The 22,122-nt window shown below is 39.8% G+C and overlaps 1 protein-coding gene across 2 annotated transcripts in view; it reads right to left on the minus strand.

The window, feature by feature from the left end:
• Positions 1–1,300: 1,300 nt before the first annotated feature.
• Positions 1,301–22,122, minus strand: part of fstl4 (follistatin-like 4) — a 256,801-nt gene continuing 235,979 nt past the window's right edge. For both annotated transcript variants that reach the window (XM_079585040.1, XM_079585041.1), the window contains exons 10-16: positions 21,689–21,823; positions 17,681–17,707; positions 13,307–13,425; positions 11,328–11,477; positions 4,774–4,881; positions 2,662–2,771; positions 1,301–2,498 (exon numbers count right to left, since the gene is read on the minus strand). In XM_079585040.1, the coding sequence (XP_079441166.1) occupies positions 1,796–2,498; positions 2,662–2,771; positions 4,774–4,881; positions 11,328–11,477; positions 13,307–13,425; positions 17,681–17,707; positions 21,689–21,823 (1,352 nt within the window). In that variant the 3' untranslated portion in view covers positions 1,301–1,795. The remainder of the gene's footprint in view (positions 2,499–2,661; positions 2,772–4,773; positions 4,882–11,327; positions 11,478–13,306; positions 13,426–17,680; positions 17,708–21,688; positions 21,824–22,122) is intronic.

The raw sequence follows: 22,122 nt of genomic DNA on the forward strand, positions 1-22,122 counted from the left end.
TCATTTCAATGGAGCGCTGGCGACTTCCGGAGACACGAGCGACAGTGACCGTTGGCAACAGAATGTGGGTGTGTCAAGAGACAAGCGACAAAAGTTCAGAAATTTCAACTTTATGCAAATGAGAAGCGATTTTCGCGAGCGACAACCAATAGGAAAGAAGACTTTCAGTGGAGCTCACGTTACGTCACCGTCTCTGAGTGCAGGCAAGAGAGAGTTCGAGGGCGATTTCACATATATGATATATTTGACTAACCACATTCATGGATATAATAAAGAAAATTTATTATTTGTCAAATACGAATGACGTTTTAGTCATTTATGACTGTATGAGTGAGTTTAATTTGTTGCTTGATCGATCGTTAATCTAGTAAATGATATTTAATCCACTGAACACTGCTACGGTAATATAAAAACACTCTCCCAACAGCATACTATTTCTTTTGAGCCTATAATTTCTATTAAAATTAAAATGATATTGTTGTATCACTTGTGATGGTATTTAGTATTGATGTGGCCAGACGTCCAGTCAACCAATAACATTAGAGCAACAGCACAACCAACGCCCACAAGCGACTTCACAGTACAGAGACTAGCGACATACAGCGACAACATCGCTGGTGGTGTGAACGGGGCTTGAGGCTTTATTGTCAAGAGTTTCCCTTCATCAGATTCTACCCAGACAGCAACATAGTGTCGGCTCAGATCCGGACCACATCTGGTTCGCGTTGAATCTATAAATCTATGAATCTATGACACTATGTTGCTGTCTGGGTACAGTCTGGATTTGGACTGCAGTGGGTATTAACATTCCCATAGCGTCAACTATCTGACGAAGCGTTCAGTTCTCTCGAAAGGGAAGGTCTTAGTTCCCTGAAAAGGAAATGAGACTCTGTGCTGCCTTGCCATATTTCCCACATGCTTGTGAGCAGGGGCGTAGCACCAAATGTTGGACCCCGGTCACAGAACCAAGGGGCGGGCCCATCACTACAGCACAATATATATATATCAATATATCTTTGTAAGCCCCCCCTTTGCCGAGGGCCCCTGTTACTCTGTTGCACTATTACCCCCTGTCTGACGCCCCTGCCTGTGAGTGACTTATTTCAGCCAATCAGAAGCTGTCGTTGTTTGTTCCAGGTATCCTTTATAGTTTCGCGGTACGCCGTGATGTTTCAAGGGGTGACGTTGCACCAATGAGATTAAAATGATTCAACACGTGATTCAACACATGCTTTAGATGGCTGACAAAGAGGAAAATGCTAAATGTTACTCTAACATGTTTATAATTAAGTGTTGTACTATTAATACAAAAAACAAAAAAACAGCTGTTGAAACGTGAAGCCAGAAACACTGGGACGGTGCAAACAACACAATCTTTCTACATTGACATAAACAGACGTGACACTGATGGACACATTTCCTGCAGGGACTGTATATCACAAGTGAACACAATGAAAAAAGAAAAACACTGAAGAACTTTAAAAAGCATTGTGCATAGTTCAGTCATCACCTAACCTGTCTGCTTCTTAACACTATTTCTGCTAACAAGGAAGTGCAAACAATTTACATCTCTCATTAAATTAGCTCACTGTTGCACTGAAGGGTGTTTGCATTCGTTCCGTTTCTCTATAAGGTTTGTTGAATATGTGTGCATGTGTGTGTACTTATACAGAAACCCGTGTTCGTTTAACTCACTACTAGGGTCAAGTCCATTGGCATCCCTTTAAAGGTTTTCCCAAGCTTTGGCCCAGTCGGCCGACGCAATCCTCTGCAGAACCGGCCCGCGGTACGCCACTCATACCTCACCCACCCACACCACTGTGTTCCCTCTCTTGACGTCTGACACCTCACAGTGAGGGCCGCTCTGTTTGCCGTCCAGAACGAACAGGGACTCGGTCGACGGCGTGACCAAGTAGCGTCCAAACACCCCGCTGGAGACCACCACCCTGTTGGCGTCTCCCCAAGGCCAGCTGGTGGCAGGAATCGGATCCTTGACATTCTGAAGGGCTTTTTCTCTTCCCGTCGCCAGGTCCGAGAAAACCAGCTCCGAGCCCTGAGCCGAAGACGTCACGACCACGTACTGGTTGGCCTCCGTGAAGGAGGGCTGAAACTCCAAGTCTGCGAGAGGAATCGAGACATCCACTTCATGGCTTATCTGCAGCTCACCGCTGAAGGAGATGGTCTGGACTTGGAGTTTGCCACGGCGTTTATCCACGGAGACGACGAAACGCCCATCTGGAGAGACGAACGGCCGGCCGTTGATGTTGGGATTGGGTCCGATGACTGTGTCGCTTACGCTGTCGATGAGAAGCTGCGAGCTCGGAGATGAACTGTTCTCGACTTGGCACTCGATGAAATAGTAGCCGCTTAAATGAGTGTAGGCCATGCTGGCTGGAATACAGCTGTAGTTCTTCAGACTGATGGTCTTGACGAGGCGGAGGGTCTCAAGGTCGATTTTATGCACCGCAGGCTCCCTTTTTAAGTAGACAAAGCCAAACCTAAGATGACAATTGTCAAAGACAGGTTAATGATCTTTCTGGTGATTTATTAAGTGCTGCCCTGTTAATTACAACCATCATTTACTCACTTCCAATTTTTGGAAGAATTATGTTGAAATCTGACAGAGGTCATGCACGCTGAGCAGTGACGATCGTTTCGTACCTTACGTGGGTGATAATGAGGTTGGTGGGAGGAATGTAGAAATCCTCCACTCTTTCAAACGGAGTGTGAACGATCTGACGCTGCTCCACTGCACTCGCAGAAGTGATCACCTCAAAAATGAAAACGAGAGAAAGTAATATTACAATCATGTAGAGCGTCTTAAATCTGAACGGATAAGCAAAGATATATCTATCTAATATAACAAATGAAATAATCTATGAAAACAGTGTGCTTTCAGTCTGTGCAATGAATGATTTTTGCTTTGATTTTTTATTATATAATGACAAGACATGCATGAATTTACTCTAAATAGTGGCCAACGATGAGTGTTTAATCATGCTTATGGTGTTTTCCCAACTCCCTTTACAGTTAATCATCATGTATAATACTGAAACAGATTAATTTAAAACACAGCTACTCCTCTAGTCAGTATTCAATCATATTGTTTGCCAAATTAATTAATCTATTAGAAAAATGGTAACACTTTAGTTTAGGGCCCAATTCTCAACTAGTTGCTTATTAGCATGCATACAGTTGTAATCAAAATTGTTCAACCCCTATTGCAAATCAGGTTTACTGACAAAATTTACAGACTTTCAGTAGTTTCTTTGCAATGAACAAATCAAATAAATTGACATAGCGCAACACAACAAATGCTTCAAGCGGTTTCCCCAAATCCAACTGAAAATGCAACATTTATTGACTTCTGCAGTCTCAAAATTATTCAAGTCGCCTGATTTGTCCCCCCCCCCCCCTCGGGGTAGTTTTCGTTTTATTTTTTTACTAATTAAATGCCCCTTATCTCTGTAAAATTGAGTCCTCATCTCATCCCTTCACTCCAACCCCGACTATATCTGCAAATACAGTCCTTTAAAACTACTTTTAAGATTTGAAGTATTACCCAACGAGTGCACATTAATTTCACAAGGGTATAAAACCAAGCCATTCGTCATGCCATATTTGTATTTATAATATGTCATAGGATATTTAGCAGCTTAGTTCATAAGGATTATTCTGAAACCACTTGGAAACTATGCCTGTTTTTGGCTTGTTAATAAGTGGCCAGTGCAGATGATTATGAATGCAAACTATGAGTTGTTGGGTTGTGAATCGGTGTGATGAGAGCAGGATCCGAGCCAAGCGCACATGCGGATGTATTTCCCCTCACTCTCCTCAGCTCTAATTTGTTTAATCTAATGAGCTGACAAGCAGGTTCAGATGTTTGACTAAGAATATTGAGCCGTTTAAAAAAATGGGTTTGATATTTCACCTCTCGAGCTGAGTACTGCCTCCGGGCCCGACAAATTGCCCATGCCCGGGTCAATTGCACGCATTCAAAATGAGTTGAATATTATCAAGGCATTTATTTGTGGTGTGAATCCATATCCCCTGCAGCCGATTATGCAGTTTCCGTTAAAAGTGCTCTTTAGCATTTCTGAGTGATTCATAGCAAACGCCTTCATTATTCTGTGTGGCTGGCTCTCTGTGGGCACGCTGAACAAGCAAATACACCTGAGGACTTTCCCACTATTTAATAAAGCGTGAATTATTCATGTGTATGGGGGGGCTGGAAATACACATTGTTTGTTAAATAAAAAGCCTTTCATTTGCTCTGTCTTTGAGGCTGTGTGTTTCTCAGACGTGTTCTTTGACATGAGGACAGTGCTGATCAAACCTGGCAGAGAATAAAGTGGGAACCAGGCAAAAACTTGTACACATAACGTAGAAAGCGCCTCATTTGCATAAAGTTCTAGTCAGGAGGTCTACCTGACAGGGAACTGAAATTAGCGTGCACACATGCAATTAAACAAGCTGCAATTGGTGCAGAAATGTATGTCAAACAAAGACTGCCACACATTTACACCTAACGTTCAAAAATACAGACTGTGTTGAAAAATACAGACTGTTAGCAGATAAACAGCCTCTCAAACCCCTCTGATGAACCCCTCTCATAAAACACATCACGGCGTGACGAATGTGTGAGCTCTTTAATTTGCTGGAGAGTCTTTAAGATCTGTAAGATCTGAACAGGGTGAAACATAACTCGTAACTCGAAACATAACCAAACATAACTAAAATATAACATAACTCGAAACATAACCGAAGCCTCACCTGTAGCGTAGAGCGGGACTTCAGCAGGTCTCTCCAGCTCAAGACCCACAGCTGGTCGTGAGATTTGTCGTAGAAGAGTTTGACGGGCATGGCGTCTGTTTCCACAGCCTGTCATTCCAACACAGAGAGAGGGAAATTCATTCACTCGCTTGTCAAGAGCAACTGCGATGAGTGAGGCATCACTGCAATTTAGTTTGGCAAGTGACCTACTAAAGGACGTGGTTTCAGTACCAACACTTTCAGAATAAATGAAGCTGACGCAGAACCAAATCTCTCCATGGCCCGGTTTACAGCTGGTATAAAGATGCGTTTGGTGGATCGGATCACAAGTAGACGAGAGACACATTCCCGTTTACACCTGGTGTTTTAATCCGTCTCTTCTGTCCACTTTCAACCACTTCTGTCCTGATTTCTTCAGGGGAAGGTCAATGAGCGGTCTATGTTTTTTCAGATCTTTAGATTTAATGGACGAAATAAGCTCACACAATTTCCATGAGAATGTGAAAGAAAAACACACGGAGAGCATCAGCTTTAGTTTCTGCTCTGACAGACGCAAGTCCAGCCGAACGCTGTGAGTGTGTGTTAGACACATCAGGAACGGTGAGAGAACATTGTGCTTTACGTTTTCTCTTCAAACCAAACTTGTGTCTTCAGTTGATAAAATTGAAACCCGTCTGGCTAGAGCTTTTTCCACTAGTCAGTAGCGTTTTAACACCAGATGTAAACAGGGGCTCTAAGCACACAGGACTGATGTTTATTCCATCCATCCATCATTTAAACTTTGTCGGCTGGACACCAAAGTTTGGTTTGAAGATGAAAAATGCACCAAACACAATGTTCTCTCAGCATTCCTGATGTCTAACACACACTTGTGTTTGTCTATTAAGGCCCCATCTTCACTGCATGGTTCAACTCCGATGGTTTCTTCTCATGTGGCTCAGATCGGATATGACCGGCAAACGAAAAAATCACATGGATTCCGATATTCTCAGATGGGTTTCAGGCCTCACTCATATGTGGAAATAAATCGGATATGAATCGGATACGTGCATTTGCGTGTGCCATGTAAGCAGACACATCGGATGTTCCCCAGTAAATGCGAGGCGTACGTCATTAAAAAAGGGACGTCCACTCAGATAACTGTGATCGACTTATCAACGGCGCGATGGAGGACGAAGGCTCAACACAGTGGAGTTTCTCTCCGCCCTACGAGACCAATGTTTTGCTGACCTTTGAAAATAGTGCGGAAAGTAAAACACCGGATAATTAGAGATGTACGGATGAGCTCCAACGTCACCCGAATCCACAGCCAAAAACAAATCATCCACCCGCCACTCAATATATATATCCACCCGCCACTCAATATATATATCCACCCGCCACTCAATATATATATCCACCCGCACCAATCATTTTCTCTAAGTATCCGCACCCGTTGGTCAAGTTACTATTATTCTTATATGTGTTGTAACGCGTGAGGATAGATTGATTATCATCATCATCACCTTCAACGGCGGACTCGGCGACGGTATAATACCGTCTCTGGTATAATACACTGATGAGTGAGCGCTGCTTTTAAATGAACATTTGTTTAAAACAAAATTTATTTGACAGAATTTAATTTTCTTTTTTTCCAACTTTTATTTTGTATTGTTTTATGTGGATTTTAGTAGAACACAAAAGAACAGAACACACAGGTCACTAGGGGTATAACATACAATTATGTTGTTTATGTCAAATCAGGGGTTACTCTCCCAATAGTGAATTTCATTTTCTTAATGGTATAAACAGGCTTTACTCCCTTGAAACTTAAACTGGAATGGAACATGCTCATATTTTAGAGAATGTAGTTAATTTTTTCGTTAATAATGATTTATCATATCCACCCGCGACCCACCCGAAATTAATCAGAATGTTATTTTTATTACTTATCATATCGCGCTGTTTTACTTAATTTTCCGGGTCAGAGCGTCTACATTGGGTTGTTCCGGCAGTGTATAGTGTAAATGCAAATATCGGATACGGCTCACTTTTAAAAGATGATGTAAACGGGTCGTCAAAAGAATCGGATATAGTCAGCGAATCAGAATTGGGCATTAAGACCTGCAGTGTAAATGCAGCCTAAAGCTGATGCTCTCTGTGTGTATATCTTTCACGTTTATATGTACATTGAGTGAGCTTATTTTGTCCTTTAGATTGAAAGATCTGAAAAAAGTGTGACTTATAGTCCGGAAAAAACGGTACACAAAAGGCCTATTTCTCTCAAATATTGTTCACAGATCTGTCTAAATCTTGTGTTAGTGAGCACTTCTCCTTAGCCGAGATAATCCTCCACCTCACAGGTGTGGCGTATCAAGATGCTGATTAGACAGCAGGATTATTGCACAGGTGTGCCTTAGGCTGGCCACAATAAAAGGCCACTGATCAGCTCATGAAAAATGGGGGCAAAAACAAAAGTGTTGCGCTAATAATTTTGTTCAGTGTATGTTAAACTTAAGTTTACTTCATTAATTAATCCTGTGATGCGCTAACTGACACTGCAAATGTTGAAACTGAATTTAGGTGTCTCTGCATCGGATATGCATGTTAAAGAGACTGAAGCGATTTAAAGTTAGATTTACTTGCAAAAGAAACAACTTCTGTTTAGACCCAACAGAGATCTCATTAGTAGTTGCATTATCATGTAAATAATAGAAGCATTTGCAGCACTGATTGTTAGCGTACACTTCCGTCATTATTGATAAGCGGGATCATATGGCGTTGTCGTAGTTTATTGGTCGCTGAGCCCCTGTGATCATGTTAGAAGGATTTATTATCCGTGACCCAGTGACATCCACACGACCCTCGACACACTCTGCTTTCTGAAAGCACTTTCATCTTATGCTTTCCATTGTTCTCTGTTGCTGTGTATTGTTGATTCTTCATCCATATAAGAACAACATACATTTATTTTGCAGCATTGGATAAGAGAAAGAGCAAAATATGAGGAGAAAACATGATGTGAAGAAAAAATCTAGTTAAAATTCTCAGTTGAAAAAACAAGACTTTTGCTGTCAGATGTTTTTCCTGTGGAAAAGACCCAGAGATCACATGTGTCTCCTCTAAAGTCTCCAATAGACATGTGCAGTATTACAATATATCATGATAATGAACATGCATGGTGTTGTTATCGTGGGCACTTTAAAATACTGTGAATAAATCCTTATTATGAATTACTTAAAATTTTTAGAAAGCATTTTTTAGAATACTTTTCCATCGACCGATTTAAAATTCACAACAGTGTATATCACATGGGATCCTTCTGTGATACTTTTGTTTCTTTTTTAAAGCGTGTTGCTGGTCACTAATTCACTGCCGGTATATGGACGAGCGCAAGTGTGATTTTTTTATTTTTATTCTCCTTTTGTAGTCCATAAAAGAAAGAAGGGCATACGGCATTAGAACAACACCAGGGTGAGTAAACTTGATTTTCATTTTAGTGTGAACTGTCCCTTTAAAGACTTAACAGGCTATTTATTTTCAAACATTTATACTTATTAAACATTTTAATGAGGACTAAATCATGCCCTAGATAGATTGAACATGTTCTGATTCTTTATTATTATTCTTTATAGTGCTTTTGCACTTTAATCTGTTTGAAACATGTGTACTTAAAAAAATTCTTTGTAATTTAAAGGGCACCTATTATGGAATTTTGAAATTTACCTTTCATGTAGTGTGTAACATAGATCTAAGTGAACAAAAACATCCTGCAAAGTTTGAAATATGAAAGTGCACCGTATATAAAGTTATTGTCTTTCAAAAGTAAGAGTCGACTCTGAGTCATTTTTATGAATCGTTAGAAGACCGAAGCTTTTTCTCTGACTAGATGACGTCAACTTGTCAAGTTATTTGAATACGATACGCCCACTTATTGCGCTCCAAGGCCAGCAGGGAAACATCATGGCGACGAGACGCTGTGTTCTGAAGTGCGGCTCAAAAGCCAACTTTTTTCATCTGCCCAAGGAGGAGCATTTGAAGACTAAGTGGCTACAATTCATATATACAACTATACCACAGAAGTATAGTCCGAGCCTTGTGCTTTGTCGCGCCATTTTGAAGACGATTGCTTTTTAAATGCAATTAAGCTTGGATTCGCGAGGCGGCTGATATTGAAGGAAGATTCAGTTCCAAGTGTATTTGCATCAGCTTCCTCCTCCGTATCACAACCTGTGGCTGTAAGTGTTATTAATAATTGTTGCTTTTATGTAGCATGCTTAATTATTATTTTTTTTGTTGTGTAAGCACCGTTTAGCTTCTAGGTCTTCAATGGCAATTGTATTGAGATATGTGAAGTGTTTGTCGTTGTTTTCGGAGTTGTCTTAAAGAATACAATAATACCTCGTAGTAACGTAACTGCATTTTTTTTTTGTAAAAACGTTATGTTGCATCGGGCTAACGCAAACAAAGACTGATTGTGCTTTTACAATATGAACTCTGGGATATGCTCGCTAACGTAACATTAAATTATTTATCTTATTTTTAGTTTTTTACTACAAACTATAAAGCAGTGGACTATAATCATTATTATAACACGATTTAATAAAAGCATCATTGTACTCCGTGTTAAACAATAAGTATTATCTCTGTAAACACTGCTGGGTCATCTGACCAATCAACGCAGATTAGCGTCGCGCAAAGGAGGGGTTTGAAAAAACGAGTCGTTGAACGAATCATTTGGGAGTCGGTGAGCAAATCAGGTAAAAATAAATGCATATTATACGAAAACAAAAGTGTTTTTTGACATTGCATGCACTTAAAACTGTTGTTGGGGACTCCCTAAACAACATTAGGAACATTTTAAATGTCATAATAGGTGCCCTTTAAACTTTTTCTTTTTGTTATAAGAACTAAAAAGTCATTAAACTTGTTACGAGGACAACACTACATTTTTGTAACTTAATTCAATACTGTGCTAAAAACGTAATCGTTTATCGTGATATGAAAATTTGATACCTTCACAACTACTTTGCAATCATGGATTCAAGTCAGACATCTCAATATGAACTCAAACATTTCTTATAAAATTGGTTCACGATCATTATTAAACTTAAAGGTATAGCGGAGGATTTTCTTTTTCCGGGTGGGTAGCCCGGAAGACCAATCATTCTATTGGTCCACCTAAGTGTCAATCATTCTGGTGATATGTTTACGTAAGGCCGTCGTACGTGCTCGTCCCTATGTAGTTTTCACTTTCTGGTGTATTATGTGTGATGAGTTACGGTTTCAGCCATTCCTTTGAAAATGGCTGAGGGTCAAAAGAGAAAAAATGTATACGAAGTGTATGATAAGAAGAGAAAGGCCGCAGAATATAGAAACAAGACCAGAGTGATTTTGGGTGAATATTTCACAGGCTGGCGTGCGCTAAAAGCACAGGTTGGGCTTCCCACTGATGCCGCAGTCGCGAAGATTCTACTAGACAGGTAAAGTTTGTCATGCTATTTGGAGAAATCCATTTAAAATCACTGCTAGTAAGCGTTCCCTCTCGGGAGCAAATAGAGTGTTGCGCATGTGCATTTTAAAAATAATAATACAATTTGGAGAGGGCGGGTCTTTTCTAAAATAAGGAAAGATCCTCCGCTATACCTTTAAGAAAAACAATCCACCGAGTGCACAACTATGGAGAGAGCGATAGCGGAAGATCAGACTGGCCTTTCTACAACACATCCTGACGTCACGTGTGTTTACGGGATCTTAACGGGATGTGTGTGAACGCACTCACAGATCACTGTGTGAATGAACCAAAATCAAATGATCCCAGGACACATTATCCGTGTATTTTCTGGAATCTCTGTGTGAAAGGGGCTTCTGGGTTGAGAGATACAAAAGACCAAGGGGGTAATCCATCCGCCGGAAACTGAAGCTTCCCCGGGCGCCGCCATTGGCTAGCGGACCCCCACCTGCTGTTAGCCTTCCATTGACTCCCATTCATTTTGGAGTCACTTTGACAGCGAATAACTTTACATCTGAGGCGTTTAAAGACACCATTTGTCCATTGTTTTTTTCTAAAGAAACACGAAAATGTATAAAAGGCTCCATTACCTTGTATCTTACGTTATGGCGCTGTAGAAGCAGTTTTTGTAAAAATAGGCTAACGATTGCGTCATAACCTGTCACACGAGTCGAGAAATTACCGTATAGACCGGCGGAGAAGCTCGCAAGCGATCGGGGGGACGTGGAGCATAAAGTCTGATAAAGTGAAGGGAGAAGCCCATAGAGAGTGATAAAGTTGCTCCCGCTGCTAGCTCATGGACAGCTAATGCTCACGCTCTCCGTCTCTGCGAGATTCGGAAGGGAATGATTCAGATTTCTCTCGGCACAGCTACTAGAAGACTGACAGCTGTCAGACACACGTCACATCACGTCGTCAAGCTCAGTTTGAGTCTGCGCAGTTCGCCTGGCGATCAGGAAGTGATGCTTCTAATAGACTTCACTTTTCTCCGTTGAAACCTATGGGGTCGCTGTGTCCAGTTTATATACTGACTATGGGAAAGACTAAGGAAACGCATCCTCACCTGCACGACTCTCTGCGCCTGTGTGTCGATCAGCAGAAGTCTGTTGTGGAGCGGCTGGGTCACGTACACGTACTTCTCCCTCACGCTGACCGCGGACGCCCAGACACACTCGTGTGGAGAGACGCCCGAGCTCCGGGGACACAGCTCGTCCTGCAGGGACAATATGGACACGGACATTTCTGCATTATAGAAATAAGGATTATGGGGATGGAGGAATGTGAAAATACTGTCCCAGTGCAAACACTCTTAGCCATTAAAGCAGTAGTTCACTTCAGAAGTAAAGTTTCCTGATCATTTACTCTCCCCTCGTCATCCAAGATGTTCATGTCTGTCTTTCTTCAGTGGAAAAGAAATGAAGGTTTGTGAGGAACACACTCCAGGATGTTCTCCATTTAGTGACTTCAATGGGGTCGTTGCCAGATTGGGCGGTTTTGAATTTGATTGTGCGTGTAAAAAAGGGTTTGAGCGGGTGGACAAAATTTGGGCTGGTTTGGGGTCAGTTCGGCGGTTTTCAAACATCTACATTTTAAAGTCTAATTGGTTTAAAAACTAACCTAAAGTGTGCATGTAGTGCATAAAGTCAGTCTTCACGACATTACAACACACACATGCAGCAGAGTTGGTGTTGACGTCACCGACGAGCACGCACTTTTAGCCAATCAACGAGCGATCAGCAGGAAGACGCGATTTAGCGCGATAACTTGTAGCTGTATATTCAAGTGACCGCTAATGCCAAAGTGACATACAGTAAGCTGTATCTACAGTAAAGATGAGGTAGTGAGCAACTCAACAAACGTACACATGTGGGGGTTGATGCCTTGATGGTGAATAACTGATGAGGAGAGCACAGTTGAATGACTTCAATTGAAATTGAATATGGGACGAGTCCTGTCCATGGTCATGTGCACACTAGCCTAGCCAGACATCTGCAACTTCTACACCGTCCAGACTGCATACACTCTCGTCCCTGACAGCGGCTGAACAAGGTTTGAACCAACGATGAATCAGTTTTGACTGCTAAATCTGCGTTATGAGAGTTAAAGTCATCGGTTAATTTCTTGATTGTCATTTTGACTGTGTCCACCTGGACATTTAAAGTCATATTTTGCTAATTCTCCTTAATTATTGCCCTGTTTTGATCCGTTTTCCTGGGAAATTTATTACTTTTTTATTTTATTTTATCATCGTTATTTAGTTTTAAGGAGATACAAATTGTGCTTATCAACCTTGAATGACATGGCCATAAAATTATATCACATTATTTTGGTAGTAAAACTTTTTTTTTTTTTTACTTTTTTTTCTTGGAGTGGGCGGGTTTTGGTGAGCTTTTGGGGAGGAAATCACCGTCCCAATCTGGCAACACTGGACATGTCTGAAGAACGTCTCCAGTTACTATTGTAACCTCGGTTCCCTGAGAGATGGGAAGAGACATTGCGTTTGCTGATGCGGCGGGAACTCTTCTCCTTCTCCACAAATTCTTAAACCATATAGGATAACGCCAGTAAAACAACTGGCCAATTGTTGCAAAGTATGCAAATCGCATGCAAATACTGACGAGCCTACGGGCAGCATAAAATGAGGAACGAGAATTGCATCAGAATCTGAAACCGAACGCTGAACAGCTGATCGCGTGAGCTTTTGGGCTGGAAATCACCGTCCCAATCTGGCAACGCTGGGTCCAACGGGTCGAAGGTCCAGATGTGAGTTTCAGCTTCAAAGTCTCGACACGATCCCAGCCGAGGAATAAGAGTCTTCTCTAGACAAACCAGCCGACATTTTATAACAAATGGTTAAAATCGTATGTTTTCCTCAAAAACTTTAATTTCTGTCCGACTGTAGAAAGAGAGACATGAACATCTTGGATGACGTGGAAATTCAGAAAATTTCCATTCTAAAGTGAACTAATCCTTTAAACGGGCGTTTATCAAAATACATGTTCTTATTTCTTCCTGTTGTGTTGGGGCTGTGCCAGGACTTACATCACTACCCAGAATCCTCTCTGTCCGCGCGATGCGTCTGCGAATCTCACAGTTGCCAGGCTGCAGTATAATGATGCCTTCGCTGGAGAAGACGTAGAACATGTTCCCCACACTGAGCCCTACAACAACACACAGATGCATCGATCACACACGCCATTACTCGTCTTCTGAGAGAAAACAACACCAAACAGGGCTGAGAAAACCGGTCCTAACAACCCGGTGCAGGAGGCTATTAAACCTCCTGCACCGACTCCAGAAAGTGCATTTGCAGGTCTGTCACCAGGCAGCAAACACCGGCTGCTAATGAGTGTGTTCACGTGATGCGCAGTCGTCACGTCGTCAGAAAGCAGAAGTGTAAAGCACACAGTGGTAAGCTACGACTGATCAGTGTTAGCGGTCAGCTAATGATGATGTGCTAGCAGACCGCAGTCTTAACCCTCTGGTGCTCTTCGTCATATTTTGATTGTACAATTTTGCTATTTTACATTTTTTTTTACTTCATTGGAATGGTACGAAACTTGGTAAAGGTTTTGGCACTTGCTGTGTAAACACACACTCACACACACACACAAATCATGGACATGATTCGAAAAGGTTAAATGGTCCTGTAAATAAATAGTCACACTTGCACAATAATGCACATTTTCTGAGATATCAACCTTGGATTTGGAACAATGTGTTTAGATTTATGGCTTTGATTTTCTAGCAGTTTTAGAGTAAAATGTGATTTTGAAAATATGTATTTCATATAAAAGTTTAAAATTCAAGTATTTTTGTTCATTTTTCATAGTAATACACGTACAATTATGTTACTTTTTTTTAAGTTGGCTTATTTTTTTTAAGTTTTAAGTTACTTTTCAATATTCTGCCAAGTGTTCAAACTTCAGTCTGTTGCTCCAAAGCATTCAAGATTGATGACAGTTTAAGTTTTTAGTTGAATTTAATTACATTTTCAGGTCTATGCTCAAAAAGTGAATAAATGGATTATAAATACAGCAAATTCATACTAACATTCATTTCATTGAAAAAAAAATTACATACATTCTGGTCATTTTTGACCGACAGGCGAAGAGCTGAGGGTTACAGCACTACCGCTTATTTCCTCGGACACTGAAACACCGGCCCAAACTATTTTACAAATCAGACATTTTGCAGAAATGCAGAGTATGAAAACCTACAATTCATACAAAAAGCAATGTGTTGCACACATCAGCCAAAGCCTCATGGGACTGGGTTGGAAAGCTCTCTGGAGTCAGGTTCACACAGAAAACATTTGCAGTTAAAAACCTGAGACAGAGGTCAGTGGAGTGGGAAAAAACTAGAGCTGTCAAGTGATTACTTTTTTTTATCTAATCAATTGCACAAGTTAATCAAATTTGGCTGAGAAATTACCCCAAAAAGTTTATTTAAAGTCATTATTGAGTTAAATGAGAAAAGCATCAAATAGACAAATAAAAAGTAGCTTTAGAAAGAAATATTTTATTTGATTCAACATATAATTTATTAATAACGGCCATGAGGGTGAGTAAATGATGACAGAATCAAAAATGTTTGGTGAACTATCCCTTTAATGGGTATTTATTATTATGGAAATGTGTTTTTTTTGTGTGTTTTTTTATGACATGATCAGTAGGTGGCAGTAAATGTCTAAACGAATAAATCATTGAGTCATTCATTCATTCCAACTGCTGATTCCTTCAGGAATGAAGTAAATGGCTTTTAAATGAACGAGTCATTGAATCATTGATTCACCCGATTGATCAATTGATTCGCTCAAAGCGCAGATTCATTCAGAAACAAACACAGCGGTGTTGCTTTGAGACGCACAACAGTTCTGCTCTGGCTTTACAGGGAATATAACATAATATTAACTTCTTATTTATTGAACTTTTGTATAAAATCAATATCACATTTGCACTCAAAAACAGCACACCTAAATCATGATGTAAATATGAGACAAAAACAGCACACCTAAATCATGAAAAACAGCATTTTTGCCGTGAAATCTTGAATTTTAGATTAATTCTAACTGTTTTCTATAGGCTTTATCACGCAGTGAGTTGTTGTCATGTTCGTCATCAATCAACTGTGTGAAATGTAAGATGTAATACGTAAGTCTGCGGCGGGTGAGTTAAACGTGTTAATTGTAGCGCATTACTTTTTTCCCATGACTAAAATAATTAAATAAGCGTGCTAAATCGACAGCCCTAATAAAAACGCAAGGTCTATTGCACTTATTTTAACGTGCGCACCGCGAGACGCTTAAAGACGTCCATCACGTTCACACTGAAAACTCTGAGTGAAATGTTTGTTCTGTGTGAACCGAAGACTTGAATTTTCAGTCTCTTAATGGCTGGAGCTGGAGATCAGCCGGATGTCACACACACTGGGTGAACGTGACACATTAGGGCTCTCCACACTCGAAGTAGTTAACCCTGGGTCAGTCCTAACTCTGGGGAAACTGAATCCGACGCTATTCACAGACAAAAGTCTGAATTGTGAGATAAAAAGTTGTATTTTTATTCTGTGGCGAAAACAAGCTTCCATAAAAATGAGTCAATTGTTGACATAAAATGTAAATTGTGGTTATTAGGATAATTATCTGAGGAATGAGTTCATACTGAAATCATGAAATCTCTGACTTACTCAGTTTGAGACACTGTAAGGAAAGATTATGGGTTTTTTTTCTCATGAGAAGGCAGGCAACATTCACAAATTGCTCTCATCTGTGTTTCTTCTCTGCACTATGGCCAGGCACGACACACACAGAGAGAGTAAAATGCCCTTTACCGTGGTAAGATTGGTGCTTATCGCTTAATGGTAATGACTAGGAGTGTAACGATGCCCTCCTGTCACGGTTTGATATATATCACAATACTGATTATTGCGATACTCCAAAACATGTGGTAAAAGTTAACAAAAAAATTAATTGTTGATTAAAATGCTAAATTTGGTATTACATTGTGTGTGTAAATGAATAGTCTTGGACTTGAAGCTGAAACCCAAAGCACAGGACAATAGAGACACCAGAATAACAATATTCATGATCCTGAAGCTGAAAATAGAGAATTATTGTAGATGAATATGCTTGATCTCTGTCACTGACTAGATATTTTAAATAATGTAGGACACTTTATACTGGTAACATCAGACATTTGGTATTATCAGAACCCACAAATATCCCCTCATTGCATTATTATACATTATATTCAACATCATATATATAGTAGTTTAATGAAGTACTGACTCTAAACTCTGAAAACTTAAAAATTTTCAAGCACAGTAATTTTTATTTTGGGTGAACTATACACAATACATATTGTTGCATTTGTGTATTGCGATATATTGTGACACCCCTAGTAATGTATGGAAGGCATATTCTGCCAAAATTAAATAAATCAATTAAATTATAAAAATGAAAACTAAAACCAGATTAACTATTTAATTACAGAAAACTGTACGCAAAATATGTGACAAAATTGAGAATGAAATTAAATTATTTAATTAAATTTTCATGGAGACAGTGCATCATCCAAGTCAAATTGAAAATAAAATGCAATTGGTGATTTCACGTTTCATTTTCACTACAATCTCGAGGCACGACTGCCATATTAAAATGAAAAGGCAAACCGCCATTTTCGCTCCTCCATATAACAGTGTAATTGAGCCCCACCCACTCATTAACATATAATTTGCATACAGGTTGTCTTTGAAAATGAAAACGAAAACTGTGAGATAAAAGAGGAAATAAAATGACAACTAAACTTTACATTTGAATTTTGAATTGTGTCACTATTATTGCGTGAGCGTTAATAAAAAGCTTTGTAAAAACTGTAATTGCAGTTTCTTTTCACGTTTGATTGTAGTGAAAATTAAACGTGAAATCACCAATTGCATTTTATTTTTCAATTTGACACGGATGATGCACTGTCCCCATGAAAATGAAAATGAAATCATTTAATTTCATTCTCAATTTTGTCACATATTTTGCATACAGTTTTCTTTAATTAAATAGTTAATCTGGTTTTAGTTTTCATTTTTATAATTTAATTGATTTATTTACGGTAATTTTGGCAGAATATGCCTTCAATAGTAATGACATTAAACTAGTCTTTCACCAAGTAATAGTTCATTACCCAGACAGCAACATATGTCCGGCCCAGATCTGGCCCACATCCGGTACGCATGTTTACCAGCCCGGATCTGGGCCGACACTGTTGCTGTCTGTGTGCTACTGGCACATTAATTAATATGTTTCAGATATGCCAGGATTTGTTCATTTCAGTAAGAACTTATTCAGTACATACACATCTCAAAATGTATTATTTTCATAAAATGGACATTAATCAGACAGATAATCAGACATGTATTTACCTTCCTCCCTCCAGAGAATGTTGGCCACTAGATGGACAGCATGAGGAAACACAGAGCAGAGTTAGTGGACAGCAGAGAAACACACTGGACACTGACTGTAATAATAGTGATTTCACATTAATAGGATCCCCTGGACTACTTAAAGGATTAGTTCACTTTTAAAAAAAAACTTTTGCTGATAATTTACTCACTCCGATGTCATCCAAGATGTCCATGTCTTTCTTTCTTTAGTTGAAAAGAAATGAAGGTTTTTGATGAACACATTTCTCCATATAATGGACGTCAATGGGCCCCAAACGGGTCAAGGTCCAGATGACAGTGTCAGCGCCGCTTCAACGGGCTTTAAACGACACCAGACGATGAATACGGGTCTTATCTAGCGAAACCATCGTCATTTCACAAATAAATAAAAAAGTTAAAGTTTTATAAGCACAAACGCTCGCCTTGCTCTGTTCTGTGATGCGCGTTCGTGACGTCACGTAATACACAGTTACGCTGAAAAGGTCACGCTTGATGTAGGCGGGAGTCAGTGTTTACAAGTTGAACGTGCAAACAAAGTCAAACGCCGTTTACAAAAAAAGAAGTTAAAAGGTAAAACAACGATGTCGGACGATTTTGAACTTAGAGGAGAAGATGTGATGGAGTTTTCATGCTATAAGCGTGACCTTTTCAGCGTAACTGCGTATTACGTGACGTCACGAACGCGCATCACAGAACAGAGCAAGGCGAGCGCTTGTGCTTATAAAACTTAAACTTTTTTATTTATTTGTGAAATGACGATGGTTTCGCTAGATAAGACCCGTATTCATCGTCTGGTGTCGTTTAAAGCCCGTTGAAGCGGCACTGACAATGTCATCTGGACCTTGATCCGTTTGGGGCCCATTGACGTCCATTATATGGAGAAATGTGTTCATCAAAAACCGTAATTTCTTTTCCAATGAAGAAAGAAAGACATGGACATCTTGATGACATCGGGGCGAGTACATTATCAGCAAAAGTTTTTTTTAAAGTGAACTAATCCTTTAAAGATCTAGTAATAAAGGCCCTGAAGGTGTAAATGATTAGATGAACTTCATTCCAGTATTACCCTGTGCTTTTCCTCTGAGATTCCTTCAGTGTGTCCCTGTGAGCTCACTGAAACCCAGCAGGCCTTGTCTCACTCATTATTAAAGCCTCGTCTCACACACTGGACATGCACTTCTCAGAAACGTGTCTGGTATCCATGTTTCTGATCAGCAGAAGTCCAGTGTAGAAGTCAGCAGTGTGCAGAAGTCTCTCGCATTGCTTTTGTTGATGTGTTTATGCGTCTCAGAGACCCCACATTTACTACTCACTGAGTCCATTTCCATCGGGAACAGTTGAGGCATGATATTAAAGTGAAATTTTATACTTTATTTTCATAACCTCGTGAAATATCAACCTGCTCGTTCAATTTTAAGTCTATTTTTCGAGATATTAAATTGGCCTTGAGGTCTCTCAGCTCCCAAACACGAGGGTTAACATATAAAAGACTTATTCAAAGGTCTTATTCGAGATGATTTGAATGCAAAAATAACCAGCCTTTGTCCTCTCCGTATGGGACGTGTCACCTGTCTTTTATGAGGCCCTTTATATTCAACAAAGACATTGTGTTACAGAAAAAACATTTTATTATAACACTTTGATAATGGTCCTGAGGAGCTCTTGGACAGAAAACACTACTTTTATTCCTTCTAGTTTTATCATGCTGATGCAAGTCTTTACTGTATATTACTGACACGTACTGATATAATTAAGAAATAAGGCATGGGAGGAAGGCACTGGTCCATGATTTACACCTCTCTCAGTAATAATGTCGGGTTAAGGTTGTATAGTACTCCACTAAGGCCAAATGTGGACGGGAAATAATCCCCCATTTACTGACATAATCAGATCTATAGGCCTTCATTTCACTGTAATTGAACACTGTAAATTTAACAGTCCAGAAAATGTCTATAATTTTCAAAAACGGAATTGGCTTACGGGCAAATAAGACACCACAGGGTTGTTCACATCTGAATATGTTTATTGCTGTATGAACATTAAAACCTTATTAATGACAAACTGTCCTTCCCGCATTGGTGACTTCATTACATGTGAGCCGAGTTGTAAATGCTTCCCAGTAATGACTGAACCAGTAACCCATGCCATAGTGTGCAAGAGTTTACCACTACATCTAACAACACGATTCTCCCGAATACAGTATAGATCATCACAACTAAAGTACTAGTGAGTGACTATAATCACACTGTGTAAAAGAGGTAATCTGCAAACGTTACTAAGAGCTTTTTCTGCCTGATTTAAAGGGAAAAAATGTGTCATTTACTCAACCTCCTAGCAGACACACTCTATTGGTTTAAATCTAGACTCTTTAACCTAGCATACACTTAACATTTTATCAATTTCTAATTCAAATCAGTTAAATGATTGTTAGGCTGCATAGATTAGGTCAGTTTACTTAAGCTGGACAGTGACTCTCTTTCTAGATCTGATGTACAACCAAAACAATCTTTGTTGCATTCATTTCCTATCATCACTGTAATGCTGCGTTCACACCAAACGCGAATAAAGCGTCAAATTCGTGTATTTGTCTGTCCAGACACAAACTATTCTTATACACTAAAGTATGTTGGTTGTCTTTACATTAGAATAATAATGTTTCATATAATCTAGATTTAGATATGGAATAAATAGCATTCAATAGAAAATTAATATGTCTCATATATTAAAATCAATTTGTTATGTGATAAAATATTTGCTTTGTTGTACATTAGAACCAAACCAGGCATTTAGTCATATTACAAAATAATTGATTGAGGCCAAACATATAAAATTATTTATTGAGGCCAAACATAAAATAACATTATAAACTGAAAAACTGTCCCCGTTAATCACGTCACTTTGTCACGTGACAGCAGAAAGCCGGCTCCTGATTGGTTAACGTGGTGCGAACTGACGCCAAAGTTAAAATGTTTCAACTCGCGAATTCGTGTCAAACGGGTGAATGCACAAAAATCACCAAATCAAATCACTCGCGCCTATCGTGCCAGACGCTCAATGCTCGAATGAGGCGAATTCGCATCCACTGTGCCGCGCTAAACGACTCATTTGCACCACAGGACCTCCAGACGCACGTAAACGTGTCTTTACATTGACTTAACATGGAAATCACTCGCGCCAGACGCTCTATTCGCGTTTGGTGTGAACGCAGCATTACGCTGCTTAAAGTCTGCATTGTATAAAGCACTACATAAATGAAGGTGACTTAACTTGAGTTGGTGAGTTTTTTCTTCTGTTGAACAAAAAGATATTTTGAAGAATGTTGGTAACCAGACAGTTGATGGTAGCCAGTAACTTCCATTGTAGAAAATAAAATAAAAAAATATTATAGAAGTCAATGGCTACCGTCAACTGTCTGGACATTCTTCAAAATATCTTGTTTTGTGTTCAACAGAAGAAAGAAACTCATTCAGGTTTTGAACAACTTGAGAGTGAGTAAATGAAGACAGAGTTATAATTTTTGGGTGAACTATCCCTTTAAACCCATAAAAGTAGTTTTGTTGGTATAAATTGATATAGGTAGTTGGGTGTTATTAACTTTTTGACGTGAATAAAACCAGTTCAACTAGATCAAGATGGCCGACTAGATCTGCGACCCTGCTGCTGATTATTATTGCTGCTGATGCAGAGCAAGTTTGGACATAAAGAGACAATCCCGTAGCAGATCTAGGCAGGTGGAGCTGGTGGAGGGGTTCAGAGGAACTACACTGGACCAGACTATTTAAATATTGAGCAAGCAATCTCATTGGCTGTGGGATCAGCAGAGACCAGTCGGCTTGTGGCATGCAGTAATGATGTGATTGCTTGCAGATTGCATGTAAAGAAACGATTAGCCCTCATGACTGAACTAGATATTTATTTTTTATATATTTTTTTTAGTGCATAGCTCATTACAATCTTTCCTGAAACAGATTCTATATCATCACTCACGTGTCTTACGCGCCGAATCTTCCACAAACAGAGATGAGATGTCTTCATCCACGCCGACCTCGTTTCTAGCGATGCATGTATAAGCTCCAGTGTCTTCATAACGCACACTACCGATGTGAAGCTCAGTGCCATTAGCTGAAGAAAAACAACAACAGAGTTAGATGATCCAGTGCATTTACTGTGTAATCCCCATATTTCTGGCATGGCTGGTCCGGTAAGGGATGCTGGTTTGCTTGTCCCTGGCATGGGAAGGATGAGTGCTGGTGGACCAGCCCAGCGGTGCGTTTCCCGTTCAACTATATAGCTCGCTGCTTTACTACCGTAGTACGATGCATCGTTGGAGAAATCAACTAGCCAGTCACGACTGTTTCCCGAAACCGTATGCCGCAAAGTATCGTTCAACCACGTTGGTTTATGACGTCTCGCACGTGGAG

The sequence above is a fragment of the Phoxinus phoxinus genome (assembly GCF_949152265.1).
Source record: "Phoxinus phoxinus genome assembly, chromosome: 17".
Taxonomy (NCBI): Eukaryota; Metazoa; Chordata; class Actinopteri; order Cypriniformes; family Leuciscidae; genus Phoxinus; species Phoxinus phoxinus.